General features: G+C 45.6%; 2 protein-coding genes across 4 annotated transcripts in view; one reads left to right on the forward strand and one right to left on the reverse strand.

Moving 5' to 3' along the window:
* Nucleotides 1–542: 542 nt before the first annotated feature.
* si:busm1-163l24.3 lies at nt 543–6469 on the forward strand. 3 transcript variants are annotated; one of them, XM_041956166.1, is made up of 6 exons: nt 543–607; nt 1655–1838; nt 2173–2276; nt 2367–5126; nt 5656–5864; nt 5947–6469. In XM_041956166.1, exons 2-6 carry the CDS (start codon nt 1655–1657, stop codon nt 6032–6034), a joined length of 3345 nt encoding a protein of 1114 aa, XP_041812100.1. In that variant the 5' UTR covers nt 543–607; the 3' UTR covers nt 6035–6469. The 3 variants fall into 3 exon arrangements, with proteins under 3 accessions (XP_041812100.1, XP_041812099.1, XP_041812101.1); XM_041956165.1 differs by having other exon boundaries at nt 555–607; nt 1633–1838; XM_041956167.1 differs by having other exon boundaries at nt 555–607; nt 1636–1838.
* A 20-nt stretch (nt 6470–6489) lies between these two features.
* vat1 (vesicle amine transport 1) overlaps nt 6490–20762 on the reverse strand; it is a 29331-nt gene continuing 15058 nt past the window's right edge. The window contains exons 3-6 of the mRNA XM_041956168.1: nt 18608–18778; nt 17290–17379; nt 15609–15850; nt 6490–12019 (exon numbers count right to left, since the gene is read on the reverse strand). Coding sequence (XP_041812102.1) covers nt 11747–12019; nt 15609–15850; nt 17290–17379; nt 18608–18778 — 776 coding nt within the window. The 3' untranslated portion in view covers nt 6490–11746. The remainder of the gene's footprint in view (nt 12020–15608; nt 15851–17289; nt 17380–18607; nt 18779–20762) is intronic.

The raw sequence follows: 20762 nt of genomic DNA on the forward strand, positions 1-20762 counted from the left end.
CTACTGCCACCTATTGTTTTTAGAGTCTGGCTGTACCTCAGGTGACTGAAGGATTAATTAGTCGCGCGACTGATTGAATAGATACATAAATAAATAAAATATTGAAATCATAATTCCTCTTCATGCCCCACAATATTAGATTGTTAATACTGATGCATGTGCAAGCATACGATTTTATGTTTGTAGCTGTTTAAGGTGGAGCAAATTTTAACTACTACCTACTACGGTTGGGTAGTTTAATCCAGTGAGTCCCAAATTACGGGTCTTACCCCTTGAAAGGGTCACAACATAAATCTGAGGGGCCATGAGATGACTACTGTGAAATAAAAGGTAATTAATGTTTGCCACTGGCTTAATGTTTAACAACATATAACGTTTCACATTTATCATATGTTTTTTTAATGTAATATCTTATTTAAAAAAAAAAACAATTATCTGTCGGAACACTTTTGTCAAGTACAGGCCTGCTTGTGTTATACAGTAGGCACTTGGTCGCCCCCTCCCGGGGTCATGACAAATCACACGACAGTTTGTAGTTTCATTTTTCTTCCACCGTTGAAAAGTATGACGGTCTTTGAAGAATAGCGAGAAACCGCCGTGAAATAAGGTCAGTAATCACTACGCCTCCTAAAGATATCCATGATATTTGGTGACAGATAATTGCAGGGCAGGGCGCGAGCAGAAGATCCGTCGATAGTGTTAGAGGCAGATTGTCAGTTTAGATTTGTCCGATTTTTCACTTCCTTGACTCTCAGCTCTGCAATGTGGCTTTCCTTCTCGCCTGTACATGCCGTTTTTGACATCCTGTACCAATAAACACTAAAGATTCTGCGCACATCTTGCAGGAGGGCAGCAAATTACACCAGATGAGTGGAGAATTCAACATAGATCATGCAAATTTTACAGCTACAATTATCTATCGCGTGTGGAAAACGTATAATCTCATTAATGAATAAATGCTGTTTTTGGAGCATGTTATTCTTTGCCGATTAGTTTCCAATACGACAGCAGCAAACTGTAGGTGGAATGGGAAAGAAGGGGCGTTAACTTCAACATCTGTCACATGTTATTGACCATTTTAACGCTTCTATCTATATTGCGCGAGGGGATTTAAACTAAAAGAGGGCAACGCGTTTTCTTTAACATTACACAGCACAAACAAGCAAAAACAAGCAAACAAATAAACCCTAAGCATAAAAAGTTATGATTTTTAGATAAAAGAATATAATTTGTCACAGTATGTCATCATTTCAGCCTGTCAATGATTGAAAACAACAACAACAACAACAACAACAACGACTTTAGAGGAAGGTTTGAACCTCATTGCCAGTTATTTGCTCAGAATTTCAACAAAAAAAGTCTCATTGGTGACGGCACCCGAAATGGAAATTTTTGAGTTATGCTGATGTAGTGTCCTAGTAACCCCCAATAGAGGGTGTTGTATTATCAAATATGTCTTCCTTCCTGTTTGCAAGGGTGGGGTCTTTGAATGGGTGTCTGATAATTTAACATTAACATCTCCACGAAGAGGTGTTGCAGCTTGTTTTTTTCCCTCATCACCCTATATTCATACTCTCCATTTGTACAGAATCATGAGATTTTTGTGTTGTTGTCGTCTTGCATTCTTCACAGCAGTGATTGTTTCGTCCAGCAGATGGCGCAGCCGGGCAGGACTGTGAGGGTGAGTGGTCTGCCCGCTGACACTGAGGATGACAGGCTGAAAGACAAGCTATATATCCACTTCCTGAGGGCCAGGAACGGAGGAGGAGAAATAGATTGTGTCACCATTGCCAAGGCAACGCCCGTCTTTGCTCTCATCACCTTTGAGGACAGTAGAGGTCAGTAGGGTCAGGATGTGTGCATGTCCGTGCATATGAAGTGGAAGGGAGAGGGATTTTTTAAAACAATATTATTATATTAACTAACACACAGGTCTCACAATACAGCAGTGAATGCTTCATTAATTCTCACTCTACAAACTCCAAACTTTAGTTGCAATAATTTGCAGAGATTACTAACATAATGTATTGCACTATGTTGGCTGTCACCAGTGATTTACACTGAGCTGGAATGTTGGCATGCAAGTCAATGGAGTAGCCAATGGTAAAAGAGCTTAGTCAGGATGCTTCCCAGACTGAGATTGATTTCCCTCTGGTGACCCCTCTCACACAGTGGCACAGAGAGTTATTCAACACAGCCAGCACATTCTGGAAGTGGATGGGAAGGAGTATAAAGTCATTGTAACTGAGCACCACGAAAGCCTGGACCCAGACAAGGTACTGTATATTTAGCTAGAATGTTTGGGAATATGTCAACAAATGCTGAATGTACAGTAAAACCCAGAAATGTCTCATCTGTCATCATAGGTCATCCTAAGTTTATCTGCAGCAGTCGACTACAGCCAGCTTCCTGGAGGACAAATGGCATTAACGAGCCTTCATATGAGCCACCCTGATATCCAGATAAACTACGATGCTACTGTGGAATTGTACACATTGCATGGCGCCTATTCCAAAGTCCAGGCTGCCTTGGCACAACTGCTTGGCCCACAATCAGCAGAAGACTCAGGTCAACCTGCCACCAGTGGCTCCAGGTCTGTTCAGAGAGCACAGAAGTGTCACACTCAGGAGTCAGAAGATCAGAGCAGGAAACCTAATAAGCGAAGAGAGCAAAGCGAGAAAGTTCACGCTGCCAGGTCTTCTGATGAGTCCAACTCACATGGAGACCTGACACCTGGTGGTTACAGCTGGGAAGATCCTGGCCAGACAGAGGGTGCAGCTCTGCAGCTTCCTGGGCATCCAACAACGTCAGAGGAGGACTTCTTACTAATTGTGGATGCAGACATGTTCCAGTACCTGCAGAAACACTGCCACAAGGAATACCAGGATATCCTTAGTCAGTATGGTGTTGATGTGATCGATATGACAAATCAGGGGTTGACTAGTCTGTTTTTGCAGGTTGCAACAGCTGTGGGGGAGGATGGTCAAGATCAGGAGTGCCTGAAGTTGGCAAGAAAGGCAATAAGTATTTTTTTCCAAGAGAATCAGACAAAGATCTGTCGAGCCAACCTCCCGAAGATCATCCTGTCCCCGAAGGGGGAACTACAAAGGGCGAAGGAGGACTTAAGTGTCAGACTTCCCAAGCTTCTTGTGACAGAAGATGACCAAAATCTTTACATTATCGGGAGCAATAGTGACGTGTCTGAGGCCAAGCAGTTTCTCCTGGACCACAGCGAAGTGAGGAGAAAAAAGGAGGATGTAGCCAGTCTTCTTAGATTTCCTTCATATGATTCAGGTTCATCAAGTCAGGCTGATGAGCAGAGAGTCCCCCTCACCATGTCCTCCTCTGTAGATCCTATGGATGAGAGGATGGATCAGCTGCTGAAGTCAGAAGAGGAAGAGAGGAGAGCTGAAGGGGCCAGAAGGTATAAACTAGCTGCTCGGTTTAAAGATTCAGGCCTGGCTGCATTAGGCAGTCGACCGACTGACTTCAGCTTGCGAGGAGGGCTCTCATCCCCCGGTAGACAAACACGCCTTGGGCCAATGTTAGGGCATGATGTGCTGTCAGAAACAGCGGAGATTCCTGGTGAAAGAGTCTCCAGAGGATTATTCCAAATCACTGGAGGGGACATCTTGTTTAAGAGTGGAGATGTTTGGCCTTCAGCTGCTTCTATTCAGAGTAAAACCTCCTTTAACTCACATTTAATTGATAATCGACCCAAGAGTTTTACATCCCCCCTCAGCACAACTGAGTACAGTCTGTCTGGAGGTACTCCACTTCCATCTGCTGGGTCTGGATCCACCTTGAAGCGAGCCAGTAGTTTCTCAGGAACGCCTCAGAAGAAGGCCCAAGTTTCGGGTCGGAAGAGTCAAGACGACACCAGCAAGTCCACAGTCAGAGCCCGGCCCAGGTCCTCCAGCTTCAATAACCAAATACGGAAGGACAAGCAGGGAGGCTATAGTGCAGAGATTACAGTTACCTTTGCGATGTGGCAGCACATAAAAGAGGCCTTTAGCACCCGAGTGGACGACCTGACTTCCGATGTGCAGATGAAAGAGAGCGACTCTGATGGCAGAAGTGATGTGACTGTCACCTTAAGAGGGGCAAACTCATCCAAAGTGAGTTCATGTCAGCTGGGTCTGCAGAAGCTGGTTGATTTGGTTGACGTAGACTTCTCTGTGCAGGAACTGCACTTGTCAGAGCTGGGTATCACAGACGCCGCAGATGAAACCTTACAGGCTTGTTGCGCAGAGGTGCGGAGCCGGTTCAAGAAGGTTACCATCCAGATTTCAAAGACGAACTTGTTTCTTCTCGGTCCAGAACAGTTGTGTTCTCAGGTAGGTGCTTCACTGCAGGAGGTGTTTTCTGGAGATTTAGCCCAAATATCTGAGCAGCAGGACTTCTCTACCTCCAAAAGGAATACATCCACATTCGAACAAACGAATGAGGACAGAAGCAGTAGTCTACACTGTCACAGTAATCTTCAGTTGATGCCAGACAGCCAAACCGGCAGCGCTGCTGGGACTCGTAGTAGTCATGAAAGGAGAACAAAACATAGCGGCAGTGACATCCGAGAGACAGAGCTTGTGAATGGATCCGTTAGCCAGCTGTCAGCGAGGAAAGACCCTGTCGTTAAGGAGAAAGTGAAAGCTGTAGGTACAGTGGAGATGGATGGACAAAAGACTGACACTTTCGTCAACCGCTCTGAAACAGGAAATGATAAAAGTGCGAGACATGTAAATGGTGACGGGTCAGCAACAACCCCCACTGATACAGACCTTCATACAAAAGAGAGAATGATGCATTCCACCCAACAGAACAGTTTACAGCAAAGACAAACAGAGCTCGAGGACTCCCCAGAGGGACCCAGGCCAGGTCCCGGAGGTCCGGCGTGCCTCTGCGTGTGTGGGGAGACCGAGAGGTCGATGGTGAGAGCTAAGTGTGGGGCTGCCTTTTGCTCGAAGTGCCTGGACACTGTACACATCCACTGCAGAGTTTGCCATGAGTCGCCGCCACGTGACATCCCGGGCAAAATGAGCTTCTCGAAACTCCACATCACTGTACCAGGTCACAAGAGAGACACCGCCATCAAGATCACCTACTGCATTCCTGATGGCATCCAAAAGGTGACGGGCTTATTTTAAACATATTCTCTCTGATAACTGTTGTATCTATGAGAGACCTTTCACAGAACGTACTGGAGTGCCTGTTAATCTTTCATCCTGGAAGAAACAACACATAATGTGCTTTTTACTGGCGATTATACACCAGTGTCAGTGAATCATTCATGTGTTTTTCTGTTTTACTTGATAGCACTTCACAGAACATGGTGTTATTCTGTGTAAGGTATTTATTACACATTTCCACAACTGGGTTGACTCCTACATGATCTCAACAAGCATTTAGATTAACTTGAGATCCTATTATTATTTTTAGAGCGCTGGAAAATACATTGAAGTGTTGCGTAGGAAGTGACAAGTTTCTTCTCCAGGAGTGTTCAGGAAGCATCAGATAGCACATTTGTTTAAAGTCATCAAAATTAAAAGTGACACTCAGTTTGCAGTTTGCTGCTAACATGCTAATGAGCTTTAAGACTTAGCTTTTAGCTTATAAGACTTTGTTTACAACTGTGGGTTTTGCTCTCTGTCTTACCAGGAGGGTCACCCTTCTCCAGGAAAACCGTATCAAGGAGGGGTGTTTGAAGCCTTTCTTCCTGACTGCGAGAAGACGAGGAAGCTGCTGCCCAGGCTGCAGAGAGCCTTCAGGCATGGACTCACCTTCACAGTGACGGAAAAAGAGACAGAGGGCAGGGTCACCTGGAACTGCATCCCCCACAAGACCAGCCTATATGGAGGCAAATCAGGGTGAGTGAGGCCAGTGGGAATGTCTGTCGAATTAAAGGTCGTTGGTGCAGCTGATGAACGGTCTCCTTGTTGTCTCTCTCAGGAACGGATACCCAGATTCGACTTACCTCACTCACCTGTCAGGGGTCTTGGCCTCACATGGGATTGAGGAGGCACCAGCCAGGTCTTGAGAATAAAGGCAGTCAGAGGAGGAGCTCTTTTACGTCGTTCATATTTTTTAAAATCTTTGTGGTTAGAGCCATTTGCAATATATTTGTATCATGGTTAATTCCAGGTTATATTGCTAAATTTGAGCAAATGTATATAGAAACTGAAGGTTTTTTTTTCCAATAATGGAGCTCTCATTGCAGCTATTTTTTTTTCTACAACCTGCCTCACTCTTGCTTTCTTTAAGATTTATTCAAACTGTAAAATGAGAAGTGTGACCAACCACCATCATTCACGTGGCTTTCCTGAACGTTTTCTCACAGTTTCAACTTCATTTTGTAAAAAATGTGTTCTGTATTGTGTGTATAGCACTGTAGAGTTTGGGGAATAAAATGAATGACTGTCAAAATCTTCCTTGAGGGGATTTCAGAATGGGCGCAGAAATAAAAAAGCACATCTACTGGCGTTTTGTTATGCTTTTTTTATTAGTCCTGGAAAACATGTAAGGCATATGGTAACATTACACACTGAAGCGTTACAAGCTCTAGAGGCCATGTGGACAACATGGCACCACGCAGTAAACCCAGAGTCAAGCACAGAAGCAGCATCAATTCAAAGGGTTTAAAAAACAAAGTCGAGACGAGAAGAGTGTTTGCATCAGGGGAAAAAAAAACAACAAGGAGGAAGGACAGAGTGGAGGAAACTAGCTTAGAAATCAACCTGTTGAGTATGCCTTGTAGACAATTACCAGTGGAGACTGAACTCTAACGGAGGTGTGTAGTGGGATGGATGTGAGGCAAGTTTCTGAAGCATTCCCAGAGATAGGTTAAGGTGTATCATGAATGCACCAGCTGGCCGTGCGGTGCCCATGCTGAAGGTGAGGACAGGAAGTCAGGTGGCACAGGGGGGCAGTGGACTGGCTTCAGTTGGCAACTCGACACGACTGGAAGGGCATTCTCCTCCGTCACACCACGCCACTACATGACTACTAAACTATGGTAGAAAGAGAAGTTGAGCTGTACATAAACACATGCCTTATATTCTGGTTGACTACACATGCATCCTAGTACTGTACATGACAAGCCCAGCCAGGTTGTACTTCCGTAGCATGTCTGCAATGTTTCTGTGATGTTCCCGCATTGCAATGCCTTAAAAATGAATGCTAAGGAAATGATAGCTGCAGGCAGATGTGGTAGTTCGGGTTCTCAGTGTGGATAAGTGAACGCAGCGGCTCTGAATTTGGACATAGCCCGTTGACAGAGCCTCTCTTCTGACTCTGAATACTAAAGCTTACATCAAACATGGACGTGTGAGGGAAGGTTGGCGTAACGGTTTGCGCAGTGAATTCAGTGAAACACAGTGAAACAGAATGATGTTGTGTTGTGTGTGAGTAAATGCAAAAGTAAGTGAAGAAAACTGCTGTTTGGAATGACCTGAGAAACCATATAGAACAGAAAGAAATTCACCTCAAAGATATACGGTGGGTGCCTGTGAGGGACTTCAGCTATACAAGACAAGACAGACGGAAGAGTAGCTATCGGAAACACTACACTCATTGTCTTAGTGCGTTTTTCAGACCTAAAACTACGAGTGTTAATTAGTAATATCAAATCTAAAACTGCAAATGTTCAGATTTTTTTTTGTTTGTTTTTACTTTGAAACACTGTTCTTCTCCTGTGCATCTCTGAGTTGCTTAGTACTCTTGCATAAGTGTCTGGAATGACTGGGAAACCATTTCAAGATGACATACACTGCAGTTTCACCATGGTGGAAGTGCTCTCAGGCAGCAGGTCACCCGCCCCAACTGATTGAGTTCATCTCAAAGGCATCTTAGCTCAAAAGCAGGAAGGGGAAAATGTTGAAAGAAAGAAAAAGATTATAATCTGTTTTCCACATGCCGATGCACGCAGGCAATTCCAAATTCCAGATGTCAAAGTAATGTTTTATTTGCTATGAATGTGTATGGAGAGAGAGAGAAGGGGGTGACATGGAGAGGCGTTTTGGCTGGCTGCTGCTGGACTGCGACTGTTGCACCGGCCAAGAGGCTCTGCAGATGCAGCACAGGAAAGGAGGAATGTCTCTAATAATCCTTGAGTGAACTGAGATCAGTTGTAAAGCGGAAATGTTGTGTCTGGGGCAGGCCAGGGCTGAGCTATGATCAGCCAATAAGATGGAGTTTTTGAGCAGCAATAGTGTTACACTATTGGCATCTCTGCACAGCTGTGTGAGAACATCTGCTCCCTCACTTGCTGTACAAGCCATTTGGAAACAAACTGAAAGAAATAGAAATCCATAGAGAGGAATACCATGAAGCTTTGGACTCGGAGGGATTTTGCAGATTTCTGTGAATCTATATGTCTTTCGGTGTAGTTTTGAACCTTAAATGCACCATGTACGGATCCTTTTCACTGTGATACGAATATTATGGTTGTAAACACTTAGGAGGAAGCGACCTGTTGCGGTCGACACGACGTGAGAGCTGGTAAAACACAGTGAAAAGGATATAAATATGGAGGGAGGCGCCTCGGATTGAGGTAAACTGTGTGCAAGGAGAGAGGCACAGTGCAGGCCCATGCTTGAGCAAGACTACAACCAATCAAAAACTACAAATTGAGTTAAACCTTTTGTAAACGGCAGCAAAAAATTCTGTCAGCACCCATGAGCGTTTGGGATACAAATCTGTCACGCTATGACGACTTTTCATTTTTCTTCAAGGTTGATGGAAATGCATCCAAAAACAGAATTTTCTTCATATTTTTTATGCACTGTTAATATTCAAAGCATTGACAGAGGAATACAGTATACATACAATTTGGCACACATGGTTCGGACCAACAGAATGACTTTGTCACATTTAAAAGGAGTGCAGGTTGGCAGGTCCCCACATAAAGAGTATGAGCTTTGAACTTTAAACCCTTGGATAACAAAACAAACAAACAAATGGAAATATAAAGGTAAATTAAAATAACATATTAAGTAAAACATCCTTTTTATTTCTTTTTTTTTGTTTTTACTGAAGCGTTTGTTTCTCACATGGCACTCGGAACAGAAGCACCGTCCACAGGTTCACAAAGGGAGCCCAGCAGATTAGAACAGAACACTAACCAGAGGCTGACAGGACACAGTCACTCCCCACACCAGCGTGGCGCTCGCACTCCAGCCCAGTTCACTCCACCCTGCTCCACATTTTACCTCCCACAGTCAAGGATGGATGAATGCTTTGATTTTAGCTGCCACCCAGGAGAAGTTGGCCCAGGCGGGGACTGGCAAGCTTAAAATGAGCGGACCTTTACATGAGTGTGTGTTTCTATGTGTGTGTGTGCCACCTGTGCTTTCGCTGAGCTTCGGCAGATACACTGGGAGGGGATGATGGGAAACAGGCTGCAAACCCGGGGCAGAATCAAAGCCTGCGTGGGACTGGAGTGCGACTGCCATGCTCGTAAGTGCATTAAGATCAGCGAGCAGAGTGCAAAATACTAATACCAACTGTCCTCATAACACAGGCCTCTTATCAGACAGGAGGGACAGAGAGAGTCAGAAGGGAGGGCAGAGTGGGAGCTACATAATACTGTAGCGGAGTAGTGGGGTGGGATGGGGGTGTGTGGCAGGGGTAGGGTGGGTGCTTTTAAAACCTGACAAACGACCTGAGGACACACACATCTTCACACACAATGGCACACCACACACAGCACATGAGGGAGGCCTCTCATGCTAACACAACAACTTTTTTCTTTTTTTTTTTTTTCAAACATTTTGTTTTCGTTTTTTACAAAGTCACTAGTCACCATCTGAGTCTCAACACTGAGGCCGGGCTCACAGACAGGCGGGCAGGTCGATAAATGTCCCCTCACTGGGATTTGTGATGAAATACTGAGGATTATGCTCGACTGACATTAGGGGGAGCGGTGTGCCGTCTTAGGCAGCATACTGCTAAAGCACACATTGTCAATGCTTGAATTTCAGAGCGCTTTGAGCAAACTGTTTGGGAAAACTGAAAAAAGCCCCACCTCTTCTTTTTATCATCCGAAATCCGTAATACATTTTACACCTGTTGAATACTGCTGAACTGCACCGACCACCAGCAAATATAGAGTTCGGGAGGCAGAGAAGGGAGACACAGGGAGAGGGAGTCAGAGAAACAGACCACAGTGCCTTCTCTGACAAGCCTGACGCCTGTTGCTATGCCGACCATAGAGAGGGAAATGGAAAGAGGAGGGGAGGGAGAGAGAGAGAGAGAGAGAGAGAGAGAGAGAGAGAGAGAGTGGAGTAGAGTAGAGAGAAGGAGGGGAGGCGAAGTATGGACGCCAGCTTGAATTGAATTCTCCTCTCTCAGGTCAGGGTGATCGACAGGCCAGCGGTCGCTGTGAAAGGAGCAGAATGCCATGGAATGCCTCGAGGAGGATCAGGGAGGGAGAAAGCCTGATCCTGAGGGAAAAGGACTGGCATTCACCTTCTTAACTTGCTCATTTCAGACGCTTCACTGTCTCAGCATGACAGTGCCTCTTTCATCACATTCAGAGTGTGTATGTTTGTGTGCGCATGTGTGTGTGTGTGTGTGTGTGCATTTGTGGCTTGTTTGAACAGAAACAAATTCTCTCTTAATTGGCACTGTGCACTTCTTGCCAACAGTTGGTCAGCTAGAAAAATCTGTAACTAAGGAGAAGGAAGCTGAGCAATGATTTCTGCCTCCCTATTCAACGCTGCACAGAAAGGCTCATTATGAGGGAAATTCATATTCAGGCGAGTGCAAAACTGCAAAACTGCAGTCGCTAATATTAACTTCACAGCAACGTGGTGGGAACACGTGCAATATGGAGGTTTCCTCGCCACCGATGAAGACCGATGCCAGCTACGGCCATAGAAATGATAAGCATCGTTAAGCCTTGTAGCATTAACACCATTGTCTGAGCAGTCAAACTTGATCAAAACCAGGATGCAAATATCTCCAGGGGAGGTGAGGCGCATCAGCCAATCACAGGCATCTCTGACTCATCCTCAGTGACATAACTAAGCGTTGGACACTAAGAGCAACGTGTGGGTGGGTGTGGTTCTCCGTTTATCTGCCTGCCTTTGTGCCTGTCTGTGGGTCCGGCCCGTAGATGGGTGGGGGCGATGGTGGTGGTGGTGTGGGTGGGTGGGTGGGGAGGTGGGGGGAACTCGGCACAGTGAGGGAGGGGAGGGGGGGAAAAGAGGTGGCAGGTGGAAGTCAGAGCAGAACAATTTAGCACAGTGGGAGTTGAGGTGCGGAGGGGCAAGGGGGGTCGAGGGTGGGGCCGGAGTGCGAGCAGGGACTACAGTTGTCAAGGAAACGGCAATTTGGCCCAGGCCTGGACCCTACCCACAATCCTCCACGGCCCTCTTGTCTATGTCATTCCCAATAGGACGAATCTTTCGAGTGCTGAGTTTACGAAGTGTGGCAAGTGATTGGAAATTTTTTTAGAGATGAAGGCAAGAAAACAGGGCAGGCGGGTGGGTGGGTGGGTGGGTGGAGCCAGGCCTGAGTTATCACTGCCGTTGAGGACTCAAGAGGGTGAGGCGGAGGGGAGGTGTAAGAGATGAAAGATTGACAGTGGTGTGATAATATTGTAATCTACCCCCCTAATTCCTTCCCAGTCTTGCTTACCCTCCACCCCCACCCTCCCACCCCATCCATCTCCACCCCCCCACGCCACCACACTCCCTGCTCCCAGGACACAAACTCCCTGCTGGTCTGCTTGACTATCCATCCCTCCCTCTCACTTCTCCTCCTTCTTGACCTCCTCCTTCTTCTCCTCCTCCTTCTTCTCCTCCTTCTTGGCCTCCTCTTTCTTCTTGTCGTCCTTCTTCTCCTCCTTCTTGCCATCGTCCTTCTTCTTGTCGTCCTTCTTCTTGTCGTCCTTCTTCTTGTCCTCTTTCTTGTCCTCCTTCTTAGGCTCTTCCTTCTTCTCCTCCTCGGGCATGGGCTCCGTGGTGAGGATCACTTTGCCGATGTTGTTCCTCTCCTGCATCTTTCTCATGGCATCGCCCACCTGGAGGAGAGACGACAGTTATATAAGACAAGATGAATGACTGAAAGGGGAGAGGAGGGCGACGAGGATTTTAAATACACCTGCCATTGAGAAAAATCCATTGAGGATAGTAGCCAGCTTCTCCTACAACAGCACATGTGCGCTGCAGCGCTAGCATCTTCACATTCTGTGCTGCTAATCTTCTGTCTCTAAACCAGACTGGAAACAAATTTTACCACTTTGTGCTCCTAAAATATCACTTGAATATGCACCATAGGAGAAACTACGTTTGTTTCGATGAGACTTTAATAATCTTTGAGGGGAAATTAGATTGTTGCAGCAGCATAAAGCAAAGGAGAAAAAAGGATAGCAAAATAAATAACAACAGATGCGCTCAGCATTAGAATTTATTAAGTATAAATGTAATGAAATGTTTGTGATTCTAAATAAGAAAAACAGAGATGAAGCAGAAAGTAGGGGCTTGTTTTTCGTTTTTATCTAATATCCCAATGCGACTGAACACATTTATTTTAATTAGACAATATGATCTCCACATTAAAATGTGTTCATCGTCGTGCATTTTGAGTTAAGCACAGAAATGAGATTTCCTGCAGGGTGAGAGATGGGGTGTAACGTCAGATCGGAAACCTTCATTCCTGGTCTTATTCAGGTGTCAGGTCTATCTGATCCTGGAGTTTAATCACGGCTCTAAAGTGGAATCTTATGTCATGTTTTTTGTCAAATGACGCTGTGAAGCAGTGGCAGGAATAAGGCCGGTAAATGATTCATTTTTGTTGAATGTGCTCCTTTTCCGCTGATGGAAAAGGCTGCAGATGAATCAATCGATAAACCACTGCTATCGGATAGTGTTACGTCTCCTTTATTTTATATTATACTTAAAAGACAGGTTCAAATCAAGTCTGCCTTAAAGCAGCACTCACATGCCCACATGAACACATGGTTCTCCTGTTCATACTGGCTGCAAAGAGCTCATTTCCTAATGCAATTTCAATGTAAGTCTTTGCAGTTAAAAAGTTTAGGCGGCGATAATGAGGCTTCAGCAGAGTGTGTTAGAGATATCAAGCTGCTGTCCTCCACTTAACGTCAGAGTTTAAGTGAAAAATGACCTGTTTTTGTTATTATTATCCCTGTACTGCAGGTCAGCAAAGAAACAGTTCAGGGAAACAAAGAGGGAATTTTAGACTAAAACTTTAAAAGATTCGTGTAAATCAAACTGCGAAAGTGTCACATTACTTCCAGCTATACTTGCACAGAACTGTTGCTTTTGCCCCCTTTACACTCAAAGTTTTAAGGAGGGATTTCTGCATGGCAAAAACATGTACATGTAGGCATGTGAGTGTGCTTTTAAGATCAGCTTGGAAAAATGTGAACTTTAAAGGTGCTTGTTCATCTCAGGTTCATCCCAGGAAGCAGCACCTGTCAGATTAAAACTGGTAAATGTCAAAGTGGATAAATTGTGGAAGATTTTTGTACAGAATCAGAACTTGTAAATATCTTTACTGAGCTCAATTGAAACATATTTTGTGGCATAAAAGCTGAATATAATGGAGTCATCTTTTGTGAACAGACACTCAGTCAATCAGCCAATCAGCCAAAGCCCCATCAAATGACCGATTGACCAGCTTGGCCCCGCTGACTGTCACTCATAACGACGAGAGGAGAATCACAGCCAGACCAGCCCCACCCTCCTCTTGACCACCGAGCTCTGTCCACTGTCTGTTCCTGCCTCCGCCGCTTCCCCCTCCCTCCTTCCTCCAATCCCCCTCGTCGTGCGAGGCAGGCAGACCACCTAACGACCAATGCCACGGCAACAGGGCCATCTCCTAGCAACGTAAAGCCCGGCTGAAACGTGGCCCTGACGACTCAGGCACATGGGAAAGAGGGGGAGTGTGGGAGTTCAAAGTGAAGGGGGGGCGAAGGGAGCAACTGGTGTCCTTCAGATGAGGAACAAGCCTCGTCGAAACTGAGAGGGAGGGAGGGGTGAGTCCGGGAATTATAAGAATCATCTTCAATGTGAATGAAAGTCACAGTGAGAGCGTCTGAGGCTCCTCTGACGACTCCACCCACAACCTCTCCGGCTCCCAGGCATCTCGGGCTGGAGTGTGCTATTTGCGGCTGCAGACGTGACCATTATCCTCTTGGGTACCAGCGCAGATGTAGATAATGAAGCAAGAGAAACCGCAGGAAGGATGCTAATTTTCAAATATCGTCCAAGAATGTTTATTGATTATTGGAGCAAAAAAAAAGAAGAGTGACAGCGGAGGAGGGGCTGTGATGGATGGAGTCAGGGCGTGGCATTTGCACCCAGCTCGTAATAATCAGTCATTTATCTGATTATCTATCGCCCGACAGCTTTTTGTCTCTGATGCTAGCACAAGCGGAGGCACGCTCGAAACTTCACACACCCAACCCCCCCAAAGCCAGACTGAGATATACCTTCTTCTCTCCTTTGTTTTTCCACGCTCCTTCCATGTCTCTTTCTCATACATCAGGGCCCCTCCCTAAGACAGACGCACACACTGACTAAAGGATGTCACCATAGCAACAAGAGAGGAAAAGCAAAAAAGATGCACTGCGAGGAGGGAGAAGGAGAGAATACAGCGAGATGGAGAGAGAGGGAGTCAATAACCTAAAGACAGAGAGAAATAGTCGGATATAAAGAGCAGACAGATGGAGAGGCAGAGAAAGAGCGTCAGATGGCGGAGAAAGACAGCGGGTGTTTCTCTCCGGCCGCAGTCACACGGGCCAAAACACTGACCAGCTCCAACTTTGACAACAGAAGATGTCAGCCTCTGACTCCCTCATTCTCTCCGTGTTTTTCACACTCTCTCTATTCATATCTGTTAGCAGTGTTAATTTGGTCAGCAACAATCTGACTCTGTCTGGTTGAGTGAGTTATGCCAGAGGAGACACAGAGCTTCTTGTGGACAAACTTCGTCTGCTGAGCGCTAAGCCTCGTTGAAGGCGAGCCACACCCAGCTCCTGCAGATCCAGCGCACGCAAACCCACCTGGCATTCGCATGAATTCTGGGCGGCTGTGAGCGCACACTGTAAATATGGATGCCGTTCAGGTGCAAATGCACACATGTCACAATGAATCACCTGGACATCCATGCTGAGGCGCACAGGGATGCTTTTAGTCACACTGACAACCAGCCATGAAAGGATCTGGAATCCACACACAAGGCAAGGCTGTTTAATGGAATTACATCTTTGAGTATGGATTCAACCAAAGAAGACATAAAAAATCAGCAGTTCAAATAGAAATGCTTTGATTGCTATGAGTTTGTTTTACTTTTTGTGTTCTATTAAATTTACTGGAAATTTTGCATCTGAATTTTTGCATCTAAAAATGTTTTTAGACGCAATAAACAGATGAAAATGTTTTTGGCTTATTTAAATACTCATTGATATTCAGATCCTGTAAATATACTCGTGCAGTCCTGCTCACTCTTTGTAAAGCTGCCTGCAATGGCCTAACGTCTGTCTTGGTAAAAACTGTATATCAAAGTATCATCTCACTGTATATATGATCACAACCCACAGAGAAATATGTTCATTCCAGGTGTAAAGGTGTAAAGACACGGACCTGCTCAAGGTGCCAAGTGGAGTCGATGCGGGGCTTGACCTTGCCCTCTTTGTAAAGATCCAGGATGGTGTTCATGGCCTGGGTGATGAGCTCCATCTCCCCGTCCAGGTAGCCCAGGTGGAAGCCGCACACCGACTTGTTCCCCTGGATGAGGCTGAGTGTGTGGATGGAGAACTGATGGTACCAGTTCTTGGCCACGGCGAGCAGGTTCTTCTTCTGGCCCGCGACCATGTTAGCCGTCCCTGGCAGAGAGGGAAGGTGAAAGGACAGTGAGTTTTTTTTGTGAGCTCTAAATCTCTGTAGATTTACTGATGACGAATTGTTAAAGGCCTGGTTCATTTTCTATCAAACTATACCCCCACTCCCACTTTCTCCCTTTTCTCCTTTTGCTCTAACTCTATTCACAGCAAAAAAAACTGGCAAATTTGCAAATTTGAATATCTTTACATTTTTGACCATTGACCAACTTTATTGGCCTAAACCTTTTCAGGACTCGCTGTCTCTGCATCTCCTTCTGTGTCGCACGGCCTCCTGCGCTATCACTGTCTCTGTCTCTCTCGGGGGGAAACGGGGGACACAAAGCATGCTCTGAGAGACGAGAGAGACCCAGCCTGCTACATTCAGACACATTCCAGGTTTCGTGTGGATAGAACGCCCATTGTTCCGCCATGCATACTTCTGATAAGCTGGAAGAGGAGCAGCCAGCACCGAGGGACCGGGAGGGTGGGGTGGAGCTTGGGAGGGGGGTTCTGAAGGGGTGAGAGAGGGTGAATGGGCGAGGGTGGGGGGCACCAAGCTGGGTAGTGGGTTTTTGTGCAGCATGCAAAGGCAAGGCCCTGTTCTCCGTGGATGCCGACCCCGCCCACCGTTGCATGCATGCTGGTTCCAGATTGGCATCGCAACAGAGCGAGTGTAAAGGCCTTCCCACGGATGACACACAGCACACTGAGGACATGGACCTCTGCAGAGAGGTCAGACTGCCCACCAAGAAGCAGCTTTATTCTGTGGCGAGTGTGGAAACCCACAACTATTTCATGTTCTGTATTAGTTTGCTTAAACTCCAGGATCTGTGGAGCGACTGGAAATGACAGTAGCTGCTGCTATAAAGTGGGGTAATATTTAACAAATAAGCTGTAAAAAAATGCCACTTAGTAAAGAACTTTCAGATAATAATGATGTAAAGCTAATGAGTTTCAGTAAGAGTGAAAACAAGCTTAGAAATACCCAGTTTATGAGTATTTCTGTCGGCTGCTGGCTTGTGCAGGTAGCGAGCCATGGAGTTAACTTATGGTAACCTTTGTGCTTCCTACCATGCTGTGCAGCGCTGCCAACAAGCTTAATAAAACACGTTTGGTTTCAGGCATTACACAAGAAGTTCTGGTAGATTTAAAAATGGACAATCTGGAGAAGCTTGCTTGGAGAGATTCATGCAGCCTGGGGGCAAGCGCTGCGTGAGAAGTCTTTTTTTAAGGCTCCATTTTTATTTGACTTTGGCTCATAAAAGTGGTGCTGAAAAATGCGGTGTTTGGTGAACATTCTGCCAAATATGAACCAAATCTATTTGCATAAACTCTTGTTTATTCGTGCTTTCTTAAATCAGTGAGAATTCAAATAGAGCTGCTCAGAACTTGGCTCTTTACTGAACATAACTGATCTACACTCAGGTCTTTTTAATACTTACCATAGGTGATAAGTTTGCCCATAGGCTTCAGCAGGTTGTAGGCCTTATGGGTGTCTGATCCTCCAAGAGGGTCCAGTATTATGTCCAGACCTGAAGCAGAAGAGAGAAGAAGGGGACAGTTTATCGCTGGTCTGAATTCAGCGAGAGCAGCCTGCCAAGTCTCCTCAGCAGCCCCCTCCGCATGCCAGAGTTCGCTAGGAGTAGCGAGTGTAGCCAAGTTGTGCCATGTTTACACGAAGAGGAACCCATACGTATGCCAAGAGAGGAGAGGAGGAGCGCGGGCTGAGATCCTACTTGTTTTCTCATTCTTGTCGCTGATAAGACAAGAGGAATAAAATGTCTCTCTGTCGTTGTCTGTTCCATTCCTAAGTGGAGAGATTAACAAACAAACCTCTGAACAGATGGAAAAGAACGACCTCGCTATGAAGGTTTCTCTGTGGCTTATTAACGTCTGGCCATGTGGGCTCGGCCTTAATGATGTTCCTTTATGCCAGAGGGGACTCCTCAAATTGGGCTACCCCTCCTTGCTCCGTTAAACCCTGCTTCTATTGATTGCGGGAGGCTCACAGCAGGACGCTGCCTTGACCACGGCACACATGAATTGACCGAGAGCCAAAGACGGAGGGAAAGGTAGCGAGCAGGGCTGCACATTGATCCAGGCTTCTAATTAGACACATTCTGTCTACAGTGTCGGTTCTCGCTCTCTTCATATCTGTCTCTGTTATCTCTATCTGTCCAGCTTCATGCTACAAAGAACAGAGGCAGGTTGGAGAGGGGACTATGAAATGAGCCCCCAGCATAATAACAGTCTCCATCCTGCGAGGAGCACAGCAGTGGGCGACAGAAAGAAACAGGAAGTGGACGTTGTTCTGTTTCGCTGAAAAGCAGCGCTTTGTGCGCCCCTCTTAGCGAGTCCAGGGTTCCACGTATAACTCTGCACATACATTATTGATTACATTATTGTCGTTGCTTGGTGAGACGAGTTTGCTTGGTAAAATGACTCCCTGCGTGCTGTCAGTCTAGTGAACATGGCAGCCAGCTCTGCTGAGAAGGGTGTCATGAGTAAAAAAAAAAACAAAGTGCATGAAAATGTCTCATCCCACTGTCTGCAGTTTGTTCAACAGCGATCAATAAATGCAGCTTTGTGCCAGTGGTAATAATCCATCTGGACTATTTGCTTTATGGAACAATCATCATACCACTGCGAACCTTTTTTATCGATAGTTTAGATTCATTGATTTTACATTAGCTCCAATCCCCACACACAAACTCCAAATTTAGAGCAGTTTGTGCGAGTGCAGATGGTCGAGTTTCTCACCTTTCGGACTGATCTTGCGGACTTCCTCCACATAGTCCTTGGTGCGATAGTCGATGGGGTGCGTGACTCCACCCTCGCTGATAGTCTCGTGCTTGCTGGCTGACGCCGTGCCGAACACAGTCACGTCCTTCACCGTCTTGCACAGCTGAGTGGCAGCGATGCCCACGCCACCTGCAGGAAGAGGGGCGTAGTTTAGGACGCGGCTTCTGATGGATTCCTCTGCAACGACGACCCGCAGGGAGTCAAGCTCAGTGCAACAAGGTTGTTCAAAGCAACACAAAGACCGACAGGAAGCTGAACACAACAGTGGCTGATGCATCTAAGAATTCCTATTCCACATGCATTTTATATGGCAGGTAAATGTGATTCGCATTATTTATTGTACAAAACAAGCCATGTCAATAACAGCGTGGATGTTTTGCTCGAGGGTATGTAAAGAGCGCATTAAACACAATCACATTAGTCCGATTGGCCTGGGGAGAATAGACACCCACACACAGATGCACAGGCACACACATCCAACTCTGGAGAAAGTAGCCATTGTAGCTCAAATGACACATCCAATTTTTTTTGGGTCCCTTATTCAAGACAACCTGTCTGAAATTCCACAGGACAAGAAATGCAGCTGAGGTATCTGTTTTGTTAGGAGAGGAGAGCTGGGCGACATTCTATCGCAAATTACATAAACACGGCTCCTCCGAAACCGTGCCAGCTGAAAACAAAACGTGTTGCATTGTCCAAGATAACTTTTACTGAGAGAGTGCTGTGAGGCTCTGTGCTTCGGTAGATGTTTCATACATCTGTGTTTGTGCTCACTGTATTTGAAAGTGTGTACATAGTTGTGGCAAATGCCTCAGCCAATGTTTGCTAAGGCAGCCAGAGGAAGAGGTAATAGGTTACTGATAAGCAGTGGCTTGTTTGAAATGGAGGCTGGCTTGAGGACCTGAACTGAAAGGCATCCATAAAGGTCATCTATGCATGACCACGTAAAGAGCACGTCTTATCTGATAGCACAGATTAAAGCCACACAAAGCAACACGTGCATTTACATCCATTTTTAATGACATAGCCGGGCTGCTGGACAGGTCTGGATCAAGTGAAATCTTGATTGGGCGACTGAGCCCAAACATTTAATGTGCACACCAAGTGCGATAATCAGAAAGGCAGGAAGCAGGCACATGAGACGGCTTATGCATTTGATTAGACTTGTGCAAAAGTAACAGGAAGATTTTTTATTTGAAAATCTTCCTGTTACTGTTACACCTAATCCTTGGTGTACCTACATAGTTGTTCCTTGAACAGCTACGTTCTTCTTATAGCTGAGTTTGCCTACTCAATGTAACTGGACCAGTAATTGTGCAGTAATTTAATCTGTTAATTTATTTTTCACATGTAATAAAATGAATGTCATGTCTTTATATCTTTTGGAGAACATAATGTCTTAGATGACGCTGATGCACCTCTGGCTCCTTCATCTGATCTAAAAATCATTCTGAGCCAGTGATCCAGTCGAAGAGCACAATTTCCTCAACGACGACCCGGCAGTTAGTCCCTGAGTATTACCCCATTAACAGCAGTGGCACTGGCCAAATAGATGTAATGATAACATTAATGCCAAATCAAATTAACCTCTTTATTAATTTCTGACCAAGAAACACTCACAAGGGGCATTTATTTTAGAGACTTTTATTTCTTTGGTCCCTTCATAAAAAAGGCAAGAAAAACAACTTGAATACAACCCACTCCCCTCAGTGTGAAGACCAAGAACATTTCTGATTTGTGCTCCTCGTCTGAGAGCTCATGAGAGATGAATAGACTGCTCTGCATTACTATGATCACGCCTGCTGACACTGAGGGGAGAACTGATGAGAAAACAAAATCAAGGCTGTTGCTGTTGGATGTGAGTGTTGTTGCGGCAGCGTTATAACAGCACCATCTCTCCTTGTCCTCTGCGAGAAACCAAGTTTGCGTTGCCAGGGAAACCTCGGCCAAATTGCCGGCAATGACTGAGCAAAGGGAGCCATTTTGTTTCATTGACTGCTCTTCCTTTAGGCATACAGTATGAGAGACTCACACATCAGAGAGTTTAATGCAATCACAAGTTCGTCATCAGCTTATATGTGACACGCTAAAGTTTTTGTATGTTCAGGAGTCA

Source organism: Chelmon rostratus, chromosome 17, assembly GCF_017976325.1.
Source record: "Chelmon rostratus isolate fCheRos1 chromosome 17, fCheRos1.pri, whole genome shotgun sequence".
NCBI classification, from domain to species: domain Eukaryota; kingdom Metazoa; phylum Chordata; class Actinopteri; order Chaetodontiformes; family Chaetodontidae; genus Chelmon; species Chelmon rostratus.

What these genes read in the sequence shown, in the direction of transcription:
- si:busm1-163l24.3 (XM_041956166.1), top strand. Translation starts at nt 1,655, where the DNA reads ATGGCGCAGCCGGGCAGGACTGTGAGGGTGAGTGGTCTGCCCGCTGAC. An exon ending in CACCTTTGAGGACAGTAGAG is followed by an intron (nt 1,839 to 2,172) that starts GTCAGTAGGGTC and finishes CCTCTCACACAG; the next exon opens with TGGCACAGAGAGTTATTCAA. An exon ending in TTCCTGATGGCATCCAAAAG is followed by an intron (nt 5,127 to 5,655) that starts GTGACGGGCTTA and finishes CTGTCTTACCAG; the next exon opens with GAGGGTCACCCTTCTCCAGG.